Source organism: Canis lupus, chromosome 33, assembly GCF_011100685.1.
Source record: "Canis lupus familiaris isolate Mischka breed German Shepherd chromosome 33, alternate assembly UU_Cfam_GSD_1.0, whole genome shotgun sequence".
Lineage (NCBI taxonomy): Eukaryota > Metazoa > Chordata > Mammalia > Carnivora > Canidae > Canis > Canis lupus.
In genome coordinates, this window is record NC_049254.1 from 28,477,657 (window position 1) to 28,495,739 (window position 18,083).

The following is an 18,083-nucleotide window of genomic DNA, read 5'->3' on the forward strand; positions in this document are numbered from 1 at the left end:
TGTGTGTGTTTGGGACTTTCACATTCAAGCATTTCCCCCATCTCTAGATCAACTTTTTGAGTAATTGCTGTGACACAAAAATTTTAAGACCTCAAAAGACTCAAACCAATGCAATATTTCATGTGTCCTTTATTCTGTGTCTTACGTGACGCCCAAATGATATTTACATATTAGCTATTCTCCTTTCCTTCTTACTAGTATTGTCCACATATCCAGAGGGAGGATGGGGGGCAGACTATGGGAGCTGTAACCCTGAAGCCAGCATCTGGCTTCCATTTCACCCAAGGGTGAGGCGCCCTGGCTCATTCTGTCACTGAGGCAGCAGCTGTGGACCTGTGCTGCCAGTCACAGGTGGATTGCCTCACGTGGATTAAAAGTGGACAACCTGCTCTTTCATTTACTTAAAAAAGACCGTAGTGTCAACACATCTAAGGTTCCATTTGATGGTTTGCTCAGGATCCTGCCTAATTACCGCACCTGTCATGGACCGGGAAGTCGGCCTTCACTAGAAATAAAGAGAAAGCCCAGCAAGAGAGCGGACACTGTTCTCAGCAGTTCTGGGTTTCTGCTGAGCTGGGGCCAGGGACATCCCCCTTCCTGCATGTGCCCTGTGAGTGTCCCCTCTCTCCTGGCCCCAAATACACTGTTTCCCACAGGTTCGTCTGAGTTTCTAGACGATTCCTCTTCTCCAGTACTGATAGAGATTTACCCCAATTCTCTGTAGTTCTTTTGTCTTTTCAGGAAGCATCTTGGAGGGAGGGGAATGAAGAGTGTGAGCTCAGGTGACCATTTTGAAACGGCCCCCACTCTGCATGCTCAAAGGGCTTGAGTAGTGCTGTGTGCCAGTGGGGCAATCGCGGTTGAAGGCTCGGTTCTTCCTCCACCAGCACATTGAGAAGCGCTCAGAACTACGGAGCTGATGGGATGGAATGAGCCATTTTGGGGCCTCCCTCCCGTGCTGCAGTCTGTAGCCGCCCTTCGCAAGCCTAAGCTCCCGCCACATCAGTTTGTCGGCCCGGCCTGCTCTGCTACTGAAACTCCTCCAGGGCCCACTAGATGACGGAAGGGAATCCGAGGCCCCAACCATGCATTTAAAATGCAGCTTTCTGGGCCCCACCAGAGGTTCTGCCTCAGATTCGGGGTGAAGCCTAGAAATCTACATTTCTAGCAAGTGCTTCCTCTGATTTTGATGTTTGAGAATAAGCCCAATGCTTTTCCAGGCCTTTTATCTAAGCAAAAACCCAGGTGGTCTGGACTCCCAGAGCTTTGGAACACAAACTGGTTCAGACAACTTGGCGCTGTCAGGAGCTACAAGCATACTGTTCGGCATGGAAGCATTCTGGAGGCGTTAGGTAGATAGTGTAGCCCCTTCTCAGTCGGGGCGTGTTTACAGAGCCCAGGCTCTGAGCATTACAACTTGTCCTAGTGAGGGAGGTGGGAACAGTCCTCACAGGGCGCCCAGAACGTGGATAAGACCACCGGGTGGGGAACGCCATCCCTGGCCTCGTCTAGTATCCAGGCAGTTAGTAAAACATAAGCCAGTTGGTTTGTAGTGCTGGAGGCACCTAAGAACCCTGGTCTTCCTCCCCTCACTGCGGAGCCACAGGGGTATAGACCTAGAATGGCCAACCGGTCACTGCACACTGGTTAACCCAGACCCGGAGTTTCAGTCCCAATCCAACCGTAATCCTGCCGATGGGAGTCATCCCTAGGAAGGGCTCCCTAACGTGGCCCCTGGAGCTGGGTAAGGTGTCTGGGAAAAGGCACGGAGGGTGAAAGTGGCACCTGGAAGGCGTCTCTAATGTTATTTCCTCTCAACTCCTGTTCACCCATCTCTTCTGAACAAAATGGTTCCTGGGTTCATTGGGGTAAAACCTGGAAGTGTGACCACAGGCCTCACCAGGATCTCTGAAGAGGGCAGGTGCCAGGTGCTGTCTCCGTCAAGGTAGGTACGAAGAGGGAACAATAGTGGGGAGGGAGGAGTGGCACACACGTGTGTGTGTGTCTGTGTGTGTGTGTGTGTGTGTACACCAGAGGGTCAACTGGATTTCCCTTGCTTGGGAGGAACGGAGACTTCTGATGGAGCCTAGCCTCAGTTACTGTGCTGGCCCTTCCGAGTGTGCAGGCCTCCCACCCAGCCATAGGTTTGCTGCCCTAGTAGAGTGCCCCCCCTCAAGGTGCGCAGAGCCACAGGGAGACAAAGTGCCTGGGAAATCCAGCAAGGGGGGGAAGAAAGAAGAGAAAACCTCCCACAACACGTGTGAGCTCCGAGAGAGCAGGGGTTCACTCTCGTGTTCTTGCGGTATTTTCTGTACCTGGAACGGGGCCCAGCAAAAGGCCTCTGGTTAGAGTGAGTCGCCACAGGAAGCATCACACTTCAGAGACCAAAATAACAAGACCCACGTTTTGGGAGCACTTCAATAACTTTAGTTGTTTTTTTTTTTTTTTTTTAATGATTTTAGTTTTGAATTTGAAAGTGTGATGCAAAATTTAAAGATGGTATGATAATATTGAGAACTACCTGCGTGGGCTGGAAGATCAAGTGGCAGAAATCCTCAAAATTCAGAGCAGAGACAAGGAAATGGAAATAGGGAGTAGATGAGCGCCTTAGAGGACAGATGCATGAATAAAAAAGATGACATTCTGGGAGGAGAGGAAATCATTTTAAGAATAACTGACAATTTCTAGTTTGGAAAAAAAAAAAAAAAAAACTTGAGTTTGCAGAGTAAAAGAGCCCGCTACATTCTAGGCAGGAGTTAGGGACAAAAGCATAGACTTAGGCATATGTTGTAAAAATTATTGAACTTCAAGGATAAAGATTTACCCAGAAAAATGAATCAGACTAGTAGCAGACTGTAGGCCCTGAGGGGCGATGCCTGCCATAACCAATAATCCTGAGCCCGGTCTTACCCCTTCAGGGCTCAGACTCAGATCCACACCAGTGAGCAAGATGCACTGAACTTGTGCCTCTTAAAGGGCCCATCAGGTGGAAGCTGGTGGTGCAGAGGCACAGCGGGGATATTTGGCCAGGAGATATGGGATCTGCCAGCAGCTGGAGTGCTGACTTAGAATCCTAGGAAACTGGGGCACCATGGTGGCTCAGTGGTTGAGTGTCTGCCTTTGGCTCAAATGGTAATCCCAGGGTCCTGGGATCAAGTCCTGCATCAGGCTCCTCACAGGGAGCCTGCTTCTCCCTCTGCCTGTGCCTCTGCCTCTCTCTGTGTCTCTCATGAATTAAAAAAAAAAAAAAAAAAATCAGGAAACTGAAATCGGAAGCCCTGTAGAGATCATCTAATCCAATCACCCCATTTCACAGATGAAGAAATTGAGGCCCAATGAGAAATGATGTGCACAACGTTTCAGAAGAGCTCATTACAAGCAGAGTAAGGATAAGAATCCCTGTCTCTTGACTCTAATTTGGTATTTTTGTTATATTCTTTTTACTCCTTTTCAATATAGGTAGGTACATTCAATTCATTTTTTTTACCCCTTTATGTCTATATGTAGATTTACATATGTATATTCTTTCACCAGTTAATCAACCAGTATTTATGAAACACAGGAAGTGAAGCAACCTATCACTGTTGTTGTCATTATGGAACTTAGGTTCTAAACTTTCAAAAGGACTTTCATATCATCATAAGAGACAACGGGCAGTTTTCCTTCCTATCAATCCCAGTTTGACAGGCATATTCTTCCATTGCTCTCGAGATTCAATAGAAAGTACCCAAACTAAAGTGGCAATTCTATTATTGTCCCCATCCTCCCTCCTTCCCTGAATCCACAAACTTCGCCATGTGACACAGCAGTTCCTTGCGTCTGAGATGGAGAATATTTTCAAATTCCACTGATGTTAGCCTTGGCCATGTAACTTACTTTTAGCCAATGGCATATGGGTGGAGGTGACAGGGTCCTCGTTCTGAACCCAGACTCCTGTGTCTGTTCACCCTAACTTCACCTCTGCCACAACCATAAGAAGAACATGCCCTGATTAGCCCACAGGTCTCAGAAGAGTAAGAAAAAAAAAGCGAGGAGCCCACACCAACCTTCCACAGGAGAGCCAACTGGTCTATAAGCCTGTGAGCAGGATAATAGAGGTTAACTATTGTATGCCATGGAATTCTGTGGTTTGTTACACAACGATAGCTAATGAATACACTTAATGATGTGCTGAAGCTCTCCCACATCCAGCCCTGCTTACCAGGAAGACAAAAATCTTATTCCACCAAGAATCAGCCTTGGTGGTCCTCACCTCTGGCTGCTTTCAGTGATCTCTCCAAAAGAAATGGCTGCTTGACCTGTGGTAGGCACATTGATTGCCAGCTCTGCCCACCAACACGAGCCTTTCACTTAGCCAGGCAGGGAGCAAGCCCTGCCCCAGATTGTAACAGAGGCTAACTGCAGACACAAGTCTGACTGCCAGCCCTACTCACCAGCGAGCCCAAAGTGGCCTCAAACAGGCCTCTCAACAGCATGGAGACCAAACCCTGCCCAGTGCACCCACAGAGAGCAGGTCATTGCAGCTGGCTGGGCTGAAGGCAACCATGGCTCAGACGCTCACAGTAGGGCACATGCAGCCCACACAGGGGACACCCCTGGAGCACCTAGTTCTAGTGACTGGCAGGGATTGCACTATAGGGTGCCACATGACCTCTTCTATCATAGCCCACTACTTTTAAGACCAGGAGATGTAGTTGGCCTACTTAATACATAGAAACAAACAGAATTAGACAAAATGAAGAGATACAGGAATATGTCCCAAATAGAACAAGACAAAAATCATAGTAAAAGAGCTAAATGAAATAAAGATAAACAACATGACTGATAAAGTAATGGTCATAAAGATACTCACTGGATTTGAGCAGAGTATATGAACTCAGAACTTCAACAAAGAAATAGAACATATTTATTTTTTTATTATTTTTATTTTTTATTTTTTTGAAATAGAACATATTAAAAAAACACATAGCTGAAAAATTCAATAACTGAAATAAAGAATACCTTAAGGGAATCAACGGCAGATTAGATGACGCAGAAAAATGGGTCAGCAGGGATGCCTGGGTGGCGCAGCGTTTTAACGCCTGCCTTTGGCCCAGGGCGTGGTCTTGGAGACCCGAGATCGAATCCCACATCGGGCTCCCGATGCATGGAGCCTGCTTCTCCCTCTGCCTGTGTCTCTGCCCCTCTCTCTCTCTCTCTCTCTCTCTTTCTCTCTCTGTGACTATCATAGATGGATAAAATCTTAAAAAAAAAAATGGGTCAGCAATCTGGAAAACATAGTAAGGAAAGCAACCAAGCTGAACAGCAAATAAAAATAAAAAGTGAGTAATAAAGTGAGACTAGGTTAAGGGAACTCGGTGACACTATCAAGTGTAATAACATTCACATTATAGGGATCCCAGAAGGATAAGAGAAAGACAGGGGCAGAAAATTTATTTAAAAAAATGATAGCTGAAAACTTCTCTAATCTGGGAAAGGCAACAGACATCCAGATTGAAGAAACACAGAGAGCCTCCAACAAAATTAACCCAAGGAGGTCCACCCCAAGACACATAATAATTAAAATGGCAAAAAAAAAAAAAAAAAGTGATAGAGATTTTTTTTTTAAGCCACAAGAGAAAAACAGGTACATACAAGGGAAACCCCATAAGGTTATCAGTTGATTTTTTTGGCAGAAACTTTTCAGGCCAGAAGAGAGTGGCGTGATATATTTAAAGTACTGAAAAGGAAAAACTCAATAGCCAATATTCTATCCAGTAGAAATAAAGATTTTCCCAAACAAAACCTAAACATGTTCATCACCACTAAGCCAGCCTTAAAAGAAAAATTAAAGATTTTTTAAGTGGAAAGAAAAGTCTGTAACTAGAGGAAAATCATGAAAAAAAAAATCACAGGTAAAAGCAAACCTATAGTAAAGGTAGATTAATCACTTACTAAAGCCAGTATAGAGGTTAAAACATCAAAGTAGTAAAATCATTTATACCCATAAAAATTAGTCAAGAGATGCACAAAATAAAATGTAAAAGTTGGCATACACAGAACATGGAGGAGGAAGTAGAAGTTTGGTACTTTTAGAATGTGTTAGAACTTAAGTGACCATCACAGCAGACTGCTATATGCATAAGATGCTGTATATGGGGAATCCCTGGGTGGCTCAGCGGTTTGGCACCTGCCTTCGGCCCAGGGTGTGATCCTGGAGTCCTGGGATCAAATCCCACATCAGGCTCCCTGCATGGAGCCTGCTTCTCCCTCTGCTTGTGTCTGTACCGCACCCCCCCTTTTTCTTTGATGAATAAATAAATAAAATCTTTAAAAAAAAAAAAAGATGCTGTGTATGAACCCAATGGAAACCACAGATCAAAAACCTATAATTGGAGGCTTAACCAACTGGGCCACCCAGGCACCCTGACTTTTGATCTCAGTTCAAATCTTGATCTTGGGGTTGTGAGCTCACATTCGGATCCACACTGAGCATGGAGCCTACTTAAAGAAACAAACAACTCCTTGTAGTTGACACATTAAAATAAAGAGAAAGGAATGCAAGCAAAACACTAACATAAGCCATCAAACTACAGGGGAAGAGAGCAGAGATAAAGAAAGGAATAGAGAAGAGCTACAAAAACAACTTGAAGACAATGAACAAAATAGCAATAAATATATGCCTATCAATAATTACTTTATTTTTTTAAAGATTTTATTTATTTATTCATAGACACAGAGAGAGAGGCAGAGACACAGGCAGAGGGAGAGGGAGAGGGAGAAGCAGGCTCCATGCAGGGAGCCCGATGTGGGACTCGATCCCAGGTCTCCAGGATCACACCCCAGGCTTCAGGCGGCGCCAAACCACTGTGCCACCAGGGCTGCCTTCAATAATTACTTTAAATGTAAATGGACCAAATGCTCCAATCAAAAAACAAAGGATGACTGAATGGATAAAAAAAAAATATATATGGTATATCTGTATGCTGCCTATAAGAGACTTACTTCAGATCTAAAGACACGTACAGACTGAAAGTGAAGGGATGAAAATACACATGCAAATGGAAGGTGGGAGGTGAGAGCACAGGGAGTCAGGGTCACAGGGACACAGGATACCTGTGTCAGACAAAATAAACTTTAAAACAGATTGTAACAAAAGACAAGGGCACTACATAATGATAAAAGGATCAATCCAACAAGAGGACATAACAATTGTGAATATCTTTGCATCCAACCTAGGATCACCTAAATACATAAAGTAAACATTAATGAACATAAAGGGAGAAATTGACAAAAGTATGATAATAGTAGGGGACTTTAACACCCCACTTATATCAATGGATACATCATCCGGATACAAAATTAATAAGGCAAGAATATCCTTGAATAACACATTAGACTAGATGGACCTAACCTATATAGGACATTCCATCCAAAAACATCAGAATACACATTCTTTTCAAGTGCACATGGGACATTATCCAGGATAGATCAGGTTAGGCCACAAAACAAGTCTCAATAAATTTAAGGTTTAGGTCACGTCAAGCATCTTCTCCAGCCACAATGACTATGAAACTAGAGATCAATTGCAAGAAAAATCTGGGAAAAACACATATGGAGGGTAAACAACATGCTAATAAACAATGATTGTGTCAAGGAAGAAATCAAAAAGAATGTAAAAAAATTCATATAGACAAAACATGGTAGTCCAAAATCTTTGGGACATAGCAAAAGAAGTTCTTTTTTTTTTTTTTTTTTAAGATTTTATTTATTTATTCATAGAGACACACAGAGAGAGAGAGAGAGAGAGAGAGAGAGAGAGAGAGAGAGAGGCAGAGACACGGGCAGAGGGAGAAGCAGGCTCCATGCAGGAAGCCCAACGTGGGACTTGATCCTGGGCCTCCAGGATCACCAGGCTGCAGGCGGTGCTAAACAGCTGCACTACAGGGGCTGCCTAGCAAAAGACGTTCTAAGAGGGAAGTTTATAGTGATATAGGCCTACCTCAAGAAACAATTTCAAACGACCTAACCTTATACCTAAAAGAACTAGAAAAATAAGAACAAAGCCCAAGGCTAATAGCAGCAAAAAAAATAATAAATATTAGAACATAAATACATGAAATAGAGACCAAACAAAATAATGAAACGAAGAGCTGGTTCTTTGAAAAGATAAACAAAGCTCAATAAACCTTTATCTAGACTCATCACGAAAAAAAAAAGAGGGTTCAAAATCAGAAATGGAGAAGAAATAATAAATGTGACACCACAGAAATACACAGGATTATAAGAGACTGCTACAAAAAAATAGTATGCCACAAATTGGACCCCCTAAAGAAATGAATGAAGTTCCTAGAAACATACCATCTTCCAAAATTGAATCAGGAAGAAATAAAAAAATATATATATGTATTTTAAAGAGATTGTATTTATTTGCTTGAGAGAGAGAGGGAGGGAGCATAAGCAGGGGGAGCAGAAGGAGGAGGAAAAACAGACTCCCCACAAAGAAGGTAGCCCAACTCAGGGCTCCATCCCAGAACCCTGAGATCTGACCTGAGCCGAAGGCAGATGCTTAACTGACTAAGCCACCCAGGCACCCCTAAAGAATTTAAATAAACTTATTACTAGTAATGAATTGAATCCACAATCACAAAAGTTCCAACAAACAAAAGCCCAGGACTAGATGGCTTCACAGGTAAATTCTACCAAACATTTAAAGAAGAGTTAATACCTATTCTTCTCAAAGTATTTCAAAAAACAGAAGACGGAAAAATTCATTCTGTGAGGTCAGCATTACCCAGATACCAAAGTCAAAGACACTACCAAAAATAACAACAAAAACAACCCCAAACCAAAAACCAATGAAAATAGATGCAAAATTCTCAACAAAATATCAGCAAAATGAATTCAACACTACTTTAAAAATATCATTCACCATGATCAAGTGCAATTTATTCCAATGCAAGAGTGGTTCAGTATGCATAAATCCATCAACATGATATATCACATTAACAAGAGGAAGGATAAAAAAACGTGATCATCTCAGTAGATGCAGAAGAGCACTTGACAAAATACATCCATTCATGATAAAATTCTCAAGAAAATGGGTTTAGTGGGGACATACTTCAACATAACAAAGGCTATATGTGAAAAACATATAGCTAACATCATACTCAATGTTGAAAAATGGAAAGCTTTTCCTCTAAGACCAGGAACAAGACAAGGATGTCCACCCTCCCCACTCTTACTCAACACTAGTACTGGAAGTCCTAGCTGCAGTGATCAGACAAGAAATAAAAGTCATCCAAAATGGCAAGGAAGAAATAAAACTGTAACTCTCTGCAGATGATGATACTGTATGTAGAAAACCTAAAAACTCCACCAGAAAAAAACTATTAGAATAAAGGAATTCGGTAAGGTTGAAGGACACAAAATTAATACAGAAAGCTGTTGCATTTCTATACACTAATAATGAAGTAGCAGAAGGAGAAACTAAGAAAACAATCCTGTTTACAATTGCACTCCCCAAAATTAAACACCTAGGAATAAATTTAACCAAGGAAGTGAAAGTCCTATACTTTGAAAGACACTGATGAAAGAAGCTAAAGATGACACAAATAAATGAAAAGATATTACATGCTCATGGTTTGGAAGAATCATTATAATTTTCCTACTACCCAAAGCAACCTACAAATTAATGCAATCCCTGTCTAAATACCAAAGTTTTATCAAAATGCTAAAATTTATGTGAAACCACAAAGGACCCCAAATACCCAAAGCAATCCTGAGAAAGAACAAAGCTAGAGGCATCACATGTTCTACCGTATACAAAAATAAACTCAAAATGGATTAAAAACCTAAATGTGAGGCCAGAAACCATAAAACTGCTAGAAAAAAAAAAAAAAAACATAGGTAGTAATCTCTTGGACACTGTCCTTAGCAACCTATTTATGGATGTTTCCTTGGGCAAAGGAAAAAAACAAAAGCAAATGTGAACTATTGAGCCTACACCAAAATAAAAAGCTTTTGCACCGTAAGGGAAACTGTCACACAAAATGAAAAGGCAAAAAAAAAAAAAAAGAAAAAAAGAAAAAAAGAAAAGGCAACCTATGGAATGTGAGAAGACATCTGCAAATGATATATCTGATAAGGGGTTAATATCCAAAATATATAAAGACCTCAAACAGCTCAAAACCAAGAAAAACAACCAACTGATTAAAAAGTGGGCAGAAGCCCTGAATAAGCATTTCTCCAAAGAAGACCTACAGGCGGCCCACAGACACACGAGAAGGTGCTCAACATCACTCATCATCGGGGAAATGCGAGTCAAAACTACAACGAAAAGAAAAAAAAAAAACTACAACGAGATGTCACCTCGCTCCTGTCATACTGGGTAGAATCAGAAAAACAAGAAATAACAAGTGTTGGTGAGAATGTGGAGAAAAGTGCCCCCTACCTACAGTGGTAGGAATATAAACCGGTGTGGCCACTGTGCAAAACAGGGTGGAGTTTCCTCCATGAAAAAATGCCTTGGGTGGGTGCCTATCTAAGGAAACGTCCTGCATCATTTACAATAGCCAAGTTACAGACGCCAATCCAGGTACCCATGGACAGATGAATGGATAAAGGCGACGGGATGTGCGCGCACACGTGTACACATGCCCATAGGTATATACAATAGAATATTGCTCGGCCATAAAAAAGAATGGGACCTTGCCGCTAAAACCACACGGATGGACCTAGAGAGTTTTGTGCTAAGAGAAGTCCGACAAAGACAGACAAGCACCATGTGACCACCCCTACACGTGAGCTCGGGGATAAGAAGCCGACAGTCACGTCTCCGGGAGGACGTGCGGTGTGGAGGAAAGAGCGTCAAACCAGAGCAGGGTTCCCTGAGCTGGGGTCTCCCTTGTCAGCCCTCACACCCCGCGGGGTGGCTGACCTCAAGGTCATCCTTTGTAAAAACGCAGAAGTGCCTTCCTTGAGCACCAGGTGGGCCTATTGTAAGGGTCCAATGCGGGGCGGGGGAGCTGCTTTTCGACTCAGGGGTTTGCTATTCTAAGCCGACCGACAAAGCTTTAACTGACAGGCCTTCGAGGGTGTTCCTGGAGTCAAACTAAGATGGAGAGTTTTAGGTCCCGACTTTTGGGTTATGTTTACATTTACACACTTACATGCATTATTCTGACAAGGGGTCGGTAGCATTTACCAGAATGCTGAAAGGGCCCACAACACAGAGAGGTTAAGTAGCCCCCTATCCTCGAAGGTTGGGGTTTAGGGTTACTTACAGTTTGGATGCGCCCTTCTGCAACAAAACTGGAGGCCCTTACGGTGAAGAAGTGATAGAGCAGGACAGGGTCAGAGGGATCCCAAAATCCTGTGTGGAGGGAAAGGCTTGTTGCATTTAGGTCCCAGCGTCCTGACCATTGAGATACCCAGACAGGCCCCATCACGTGACAAAAGAAAGGAGCAGAACTTGCCAGCACTGAGCTCTTTAGAGAAAGGACCTGGATCTGAAGACCTTCTCACCAGCCGCCCCAGAGCTGTGAGCTCAGCAGGGGGCCCGTGGGAGCCCAGGAGGGCGCAGCAGACAGGACTCTCCCCGCCTCACTCTGGGCCCTTCCCACCCTCCCCCAAGGGTCTGGGGCCTGATGCTGGGGGCCCTGAGCTGCGGGGGACAGAAGCCAGGCGGGGGGCGGAAGGAGGCCTCCCCAGCCCCCGGCCCACGCGGAGGGCCCAGAAGGCCTCACTGCCCCACGCGCCCTGCCCGTGGCGTTTCCAGCGCGGCTCAGCACCCACGTCCCGGGCCCCTCGGCGCCTCAGACACGTGGGTCCACCCCTCACCTCCTCCGGGGTTGCAGCCGAGCGCTGTCAGCCTCCTCCCATCCTCCACTGCCCCTTGCAGCGTCACCAAGCCTGCTGGTGGCCGGAGGCCCAGGCGCCTTTCCAGAAGCTGGCGGGGAGCCTGCACCTGGCAGCCCTCGCAGAGAGGGAGGAGCTACCCAGTTACCAGGTGATCCTCGATGGAGAGAAAGGTCCTTCCTCCCCTCCCACCTCCCCATCTGTTTGCTGTTACCCGAAATCTATCCCAAGAGTTTCTTGACAATCAACCTCAAGCTTGGATCCTAATTCAACAGATTTTAAAAGCCCATCTCTTCCCCCAAAGGAGTAGCTTTTCCTTTAGTTTGACAAAGCACTAGGTCTTGGTCAAATAAGGTCTTGGTCCTCTTAAGGAGAGCGACAGTCCGACAAATCCTAATTTGGTCAAAATTACATATATATTCATAGAAAAAAAAAAAACGAGACTGAAGCCATACACAAAGAGCTAGAGTGGTTACCCTGCTTGGTATGATGAGAAAAGATTCTGTCTTTAGGATACCTCTGTTTCCCATCTTGTCCATGTCTTCCTTTTGCAATTAGAAAAAGTCGTTTAAAATCAATTAAAGTAAGTACCATTTGGAGACCCGTATATTAAGTCGCTATAGATGAATTACAAAGGCAAACAGCCCCCAGCTGTCCTTTCTTTTTTTTTTTTTTTTTTAAAGATTTTATGTATTTATTCATGGGGGGGGCAGAGATCCAGGCAGAGGGAGAAGCAGGCTCCATGCAAGGAGCCCGATGCGGGACTCGATCCCGGGTCTCCAGGATCACACCCTGGGCTGGAGGCGGCGCCAAACCGCTGAGCCCCCCCGGGCTGCCCGCGTCCTTTCCAGCAGGCGCCTCCCTAACATCCTTCCAAACAGCTGTGGGGAGAGGCTTTTCCAGAGCCGCCTGTGCTCCCTGCAGGTCCAGGTGCTTCCACAGCGGCGGCAGGAAGGGCCGGGTCAGCCGCCCCGCAGCCCCCTCCACGTCCTGCTCCTATTCGTGCTGAGGAGCCCCGTTGGTGCTGGGGGCGGGGGCTGGCATAGACGGAGGGCGGAGGGGAGGAATAAGTAAGAATCAAAGGCAGGGTCGGAGGCTCAGGAGCGAGGCCGCCCAGCAGCCTGGCCCGAGCCTCCCGCAGGGGGCAGCAGGGCACCGGGAGCCGCTGGGGAGGGCGGCCCGGCCGGATCCTCCCAACTCCTGTCGGGTGGACGCCAGGAGCAGATAAGCCTTTAGACTGTGGCTCAGCGCCTTACAGAGCTGCCTGCTAGAAAAGACTTTTTTTTAATTTTTATTTATTTATTCATGAAAGAGAGAGAGAGAGAGGCAGAGACACAGGCAGAGGGAGAAGCAGGCTCCATGCAGGGAGCCCGACGTGGGACTCGATCCCGGGTCTCCAGGATCACACCCTGGGCTGAAGGCAGGTGCTAAACTGCTGAGCCACCCAGGGATCCCCGAATAGAAGACTTTCAGCAAGCAAATGATTTGTCTCCAGGAAACCCACAATTAAACAGAAGAGAAACCCAGTTTCTTCCAAAACCGTATTTTTCTCAATTTAGCCTCAAAGCCACGAGTTGATCCATTTTATATATTTATTTACATTTCGCTTTATTACAGTCAAGGTGGGGTTTTTTTAAAGGTTTTATTTATTTGAGGGAGAGAGAGAGAGGCAGCCTCCCCGCTGAGCAGGGAGCCCGATGCATCCTCGACCCCAGGGCCTGGGGATCCCTGGGCCCCGGGGTCATGACCCGAGCCACCTGAGCCACCCAGGTGCCCCCACTACAATAAAGGCTTTGAGGCATGAATCTGTCGTATTGGCCGCAGGTGAGAGGCCTTATTTACAGGCAGGCCCTTGTCTCAGTGTTCGCCAAAGTGAAGTAAGGGACATCGGACCAAGGCTGAGGACAGATAAATTTGGAATGAAAAAAAAAAACTTTTTGGAATGAAAGCCTAATAGCCTTGACGTGATGCCCAGAGCAGAAAAACTGATCAGGGGAAGAGATGCTGCTGGAGTGCACGGGCGCTAGGAGGCCGGCGCGGCGGCTGGCGGAGACCCGGCCTAGCCCGTTTGTCATCAGCTCACACCCTGGTCCCTGGGCGAGTGACTGCCCCTCCCTCACACTTGCCTCTCATGAGGTTGGGGGGCAGGATCAGAGAATTGGTCGGGGCCCTTCAGTCTCAGGGGAACTGGAGGGGACCTCAGGAACCTGCAGGAAGAAACACTGAAGTAGGCTCTGGGCCTCGTTGGGATACAGGGGTTGACTGGGGAGGTGCTGGAAAGGAACTGTTCTCCACGTAGAAAGTGCCCGTGGGCGGAAGTCCCATCCCATCTTTCTTCACGCGCAGGAAGCATTTCCAGCCTCGGCACCTGGGGCCGGGCAGGCAGGCCGGTGGGTGGTTCTCAGCCTCTAGGGCGGGGCTCACCCTTTACCCCACACCCGGGAGGGTCCAAAGGCACAGACTCAGCTCTCCCTCGAGCACCCCGAGGAGCCCAGGTCTGGGACAGCGGACTGGCTTATTGGGTCCCCTGAGGAAGGACACAGTCTTTTCCACCCCCCATGGGGGCACCGCGTAGGACCACTTTGGACAGGAATACGCACGCCACAGAGAATGTCAGGCAAACACACACTCTTTTGGTTTGAATCTTTACTTTCAATCCCAAACTTTCCCCCTTTCATTACAAAAGTACTAAACCAACACGGACAGAGTTGGGAAACTGGCATTTGCAGCTCCGTGCCCTCGGCAGGCATCTCCACGATCCCATCACCCACACCCCTGTGCAAGGACAGATACCAGGCAGACCATTTGCAGTAATCAGAACGATACCATAAATGCACGATCTTTTTATTTCATATAAAAATGATCAACACAAAAGCCAGAGCGTGTGTTGGTTTTAAACACTCCGACGCTCCCCAAGAGCCTTCTCCTCTGGGCAGCCTGGAGGCTCAGCCCTCCTGGAAGGGAGAGGCGGCCTGGGCTCCCAGCGGTGCCCGGAGACGACGCGCTGGACGTGGTGCGGAAAGCGGAGAGCGGCGCGGTCCCGGGCCTTTTCCCGGGCTCGGAGGGGTGTCCGCCTGGCGTGGCTGTGGCCCAGCAGCTAGGTGGCACACGGGCTGCCTCCCGGTGCAGGGAGTGGGCTCCTGGCCCCCAGGGTCACAGGAAGGCGTGTGCACTTGTCCCTCTCGGGGGCCACGATCTAGTCGAGTGGCCGTGCCAGGCGTACTGGTCTCTGACTTGTCGTCAGCCCCCTGTGGCCCTCAGAGGAGAAGGGGCTCTCAGTCCACTGTGCCATTGTAGGATTTGTTGAACTTGTTGAAGGTGAAGTCCACGGAGTGTGTGGAGATGGGCTTTCTGTACAGAGGGTTGGAAGCCTACAGAACACACAAGGCAAGAGCACGTGTTTGCGTCCATTCGTCTGAACAGACGCCGCTCAGGGTTAGAGGCCCTTCCCTGGCAGGTCACCCCAGACGGCAGCGGCCTGAGCGTGAGGGGGGGTGACCGCCCTGTGCCACAGGCCTGGCCCTGCCCTGGGAAAGACCCTCCCAGTCCTGGAGCTTCTACTCTTCACCCCTGAAACGAGGGGCTGGAGCAGCCCATCCCTGAAGTCCCTTCCAACCTTAAGAGAAACTTCCTGTGGGTTCAGGGGGGCTCACTGTACTCAGTCTCTAGGGTGGGGCATACGGTTGGCCTGGGAGGCAAGACTCGTGCAAATAGATGCTGCAACAGACTAAGAACCTGAGGTCCTTTGCTGAGTCTGTGGGCTCCCTGGGGCCATCCAGATGCTTCCTGCCCAGGCTGCGCCACGTGCCACTGGCCCGTGAGCGTCCTGAGCTGGGTCTGTGGGGGGCCGTGCGTTCTCAGCAGCCAGAATGGGACTTCGTTTCGTTTCTTTGCTTTGAATGGCAAAGATGGTAGCGGGCCTTAAAGCTTGTGTGACCTCAACCACGCCTCTGAGCTTGACCTCTTTTTCCTACTTCCAGCATCCCCTCGGCTTACCATTTCATAGCGGGCCCTGGATCGCTCGCTCTGGAACTTTGCAAACTCTCTCCGGTCATGGATGGTGACCAGCAGCTTCCAGATGGCCAGGAGCGCAATCCCAATCAGGAGGATGCTCCCCACCACGGCCAGGAGGATGGTTGTGGCGTCGGGGGCAGTCCCACACTCTGGAGGGGACCAGGAGGCAGAGTGAGCGAAGCCACCAGGATAGCACGACGCGCCTGCCGGCCCCACCCCACCCTACCCCACCTGGGACCTAACTGGCGCGACAGGGGCGCCTCTACCAAATGCCTTTCCTCTCTTCTCGCTTAGGTCCTCCCATTGCTTCTGGAAGACCTGGTGGGGAGGGGGCCAGAGGTGTTCTCCGAGGCGCACAAAGGAAGCGTCCAGGAGGGATGGCGCCTGTTGCAAACCACACAGCGGGTCTCCGTGTGGCAACAAGCAGACCAGACCCTGGGCGGCCGCGTGCAGCGTGTGCTCAGCAGCACCGCCCCTCGCGCCAGTGCTCCTTCTCCGGACTGGACGGGCCGCAGCCTCCCCGTAAATGGTGTCAGGAGCAGACTGCGCAGGCAGGAGGCCTCCTGGAGCCACATCCACAAGGGCTGGGCTGGGGGCCAGCCAACATTTGTAAGCCCTTAGTGGGGCCCTTTTGACGCAAATGTGCTTATTTTCAAAGAACCGCAAAGCCAGCACTTGAAGACAAAGCCTCATTCTTGCAGGCATGCGTCCTGGGCTGGTCCCTCCGCCGCTGGCCCTGAGAGGGCACATTATGTGGTCTGGCTCAATTTGGAAAAACAGTTTGCAATGCTGGAAATTGAAGGGAGCAAATCTTTTTCTCCTCACCCTGAGCCCCTTCTGGAGAAAAATGAAAGGGGTCACACTAGAAACTCGGATTCCCTAGGTCCAAGGCATGAGGCGGCATTATCAAGGTCGCCATTGAGGCCTGACCTCCTCAGTGGCCCGGGAGCCGAGCACGGCCATCTAACCCTTCTCGGGCAGGTAAGCACTGCAGCTGGGTGCGGACCCAGATGTCCCTGAGGGGAGCCTGGACCGTCCACACCCGCAGGCATGCACTCTGCAGACCCTGCAGCTGCTCTCCGTCGTCAGCCGCGCAGCTCAGGCTTGTGCCGTGGCCTCTTTTACCCCAATGCTCCGTCTCCTTGCCTGCAGACCGTGCCCCCCGAGCCCCACCCAGCAGTGGGTCCCCAGGCGTATGCCCTCCTTTCTTCCAAACTCTCAGAGCTGGGTAGGGGCCGCCTTACATCCTGGTCTCAATCTCTCTCTCTCTTTTTTTAAAAGATTTTAGTTATTTATTCATGAGAGACAGAGAGAAGCAGAGACACAGGCAGAGGGAGAAGCAGGCTCCCTGCAGGGAGCCTGACGAGGGACTCGATCCCAGGACCCCGGGGTCACGCCCTGAGCCAAAGGCAGATGCTCAACCGCTGAGCCACCCCGACACCCCAGATCCTGGAATTTATGAGAAATGATGACCCTCCTGTCTCTGGAGTTTGGAAAGGCAGTGAGGACAGAAGGGCGACAAGCCCGGAGCAGGGGAAGGTGTCAGAAGCCGAGCTCCCCGGGGAGCAGAGCCGGCCTGTACCCACCTGGCTCCTTGAGGACTGTCAGGTTGGACTTCCCGCTCGGGAGCTCTGTGTAGGTGAACATCATGACACAGTCCTTGGCGGTTTTGTAGAAGCAAAGCACAGCCTCCTGGTCATCTTTCACTGGAAGAAAACCAAGCAGAAATGTCCACCCTGAGCAACCCGGCGTGCTGATGGTGATGCACAGGCGGGGAGCCAAGCACCTCAGTTAGGAAAGGGGGTGCAGGGCAGCCCGGGTGTCTCAGTGGTTTAGCGCCGCCTTCAGCCCAGGGCCTGATCCTGGAGACCCGGGATCGAGTCCCACGTCGGGCTCCCTGCATGGAGCCTGCTTCTCCCTCTGCCTGTGTCTCTGCCTCTCTCTCTCTCTCTCTCTGTGTGTGTCTCTCATGAATAAATAAATAAAATCTTAAAAAATAAAAAATAAAAAGGAAAGGGGTGCAGAGAGGCCTAAAGGGGAGGTTGGGTCTTTACAGATGAGCTCAGGTTTCTCAGGTCAGGAATGCAGCAGCCCTAGCACAGTCTGGGTAGCTCTGGGGACATGAATGCCCTGAGGTGTGAGGCCTCCCTGGGGATGCAAGAGAGGGGCTCTTCAAACAGTCCGAGGTGTCAGGTGTCAGCTGGGAGTGATGTGAAGCAGAAGGAGGCGCT

The 18,083-nt window shown here is 48.4% G+C and overlaps 1 protein-coding gene and 1 long non-coding RNA gene across 2 annotated transcripts in view; both read right to left on the reverse strand.

Moving 5' to 3' along the window:
• The window catches only part of LOC106558170, a 29,474-nt gene extending 17,539 nt beyond the window's left edge, over positions 1-11,935 (reverse strand). The window contains exons 1-2 of the long non-coding RNA XR_005383402.1: positions 11,821-11,935; positions 11,265-11,353 (exon numbers count right to left, since the gene is read on the reverse strand). This is a non-coding gene — a long non-coding RNA (uncharacterized LOC106558170). The remainder of the gene's footprint in view (positions 1-11,264; positions 11,354-11,820) is intronic.
• A 2,724-nt stretch (positions 11,936-14,659) lies between these two features.
• ITGB5 (integrin subunit beta 5) overlaps positions 14,660-18,083 on the reverse strand; it is a 115,679-nt gene continuing 112,255 nt past the window's right edge. Inside the window, exons 13-15 of the mRNA XM_038583063.1 lie at positions 17,439-17,558; positions 15,835-16,001; positions 14,660-15,209 (exon numbers count right to left, since the gene is read on the reverse strand). Coding sequence (XP_038438991.1) covers positions 15,114-15,209; positions 15,835-16,001; positions 17,439-17,558 — 383 coding nt within the window. The 3' untranslated portion in view covers positions 14,660-15,113. The remainder of the gene's footprint in view (positions 15,210-15,834; positions 16,002-17,438; positions 17,559-18,083) is intronic.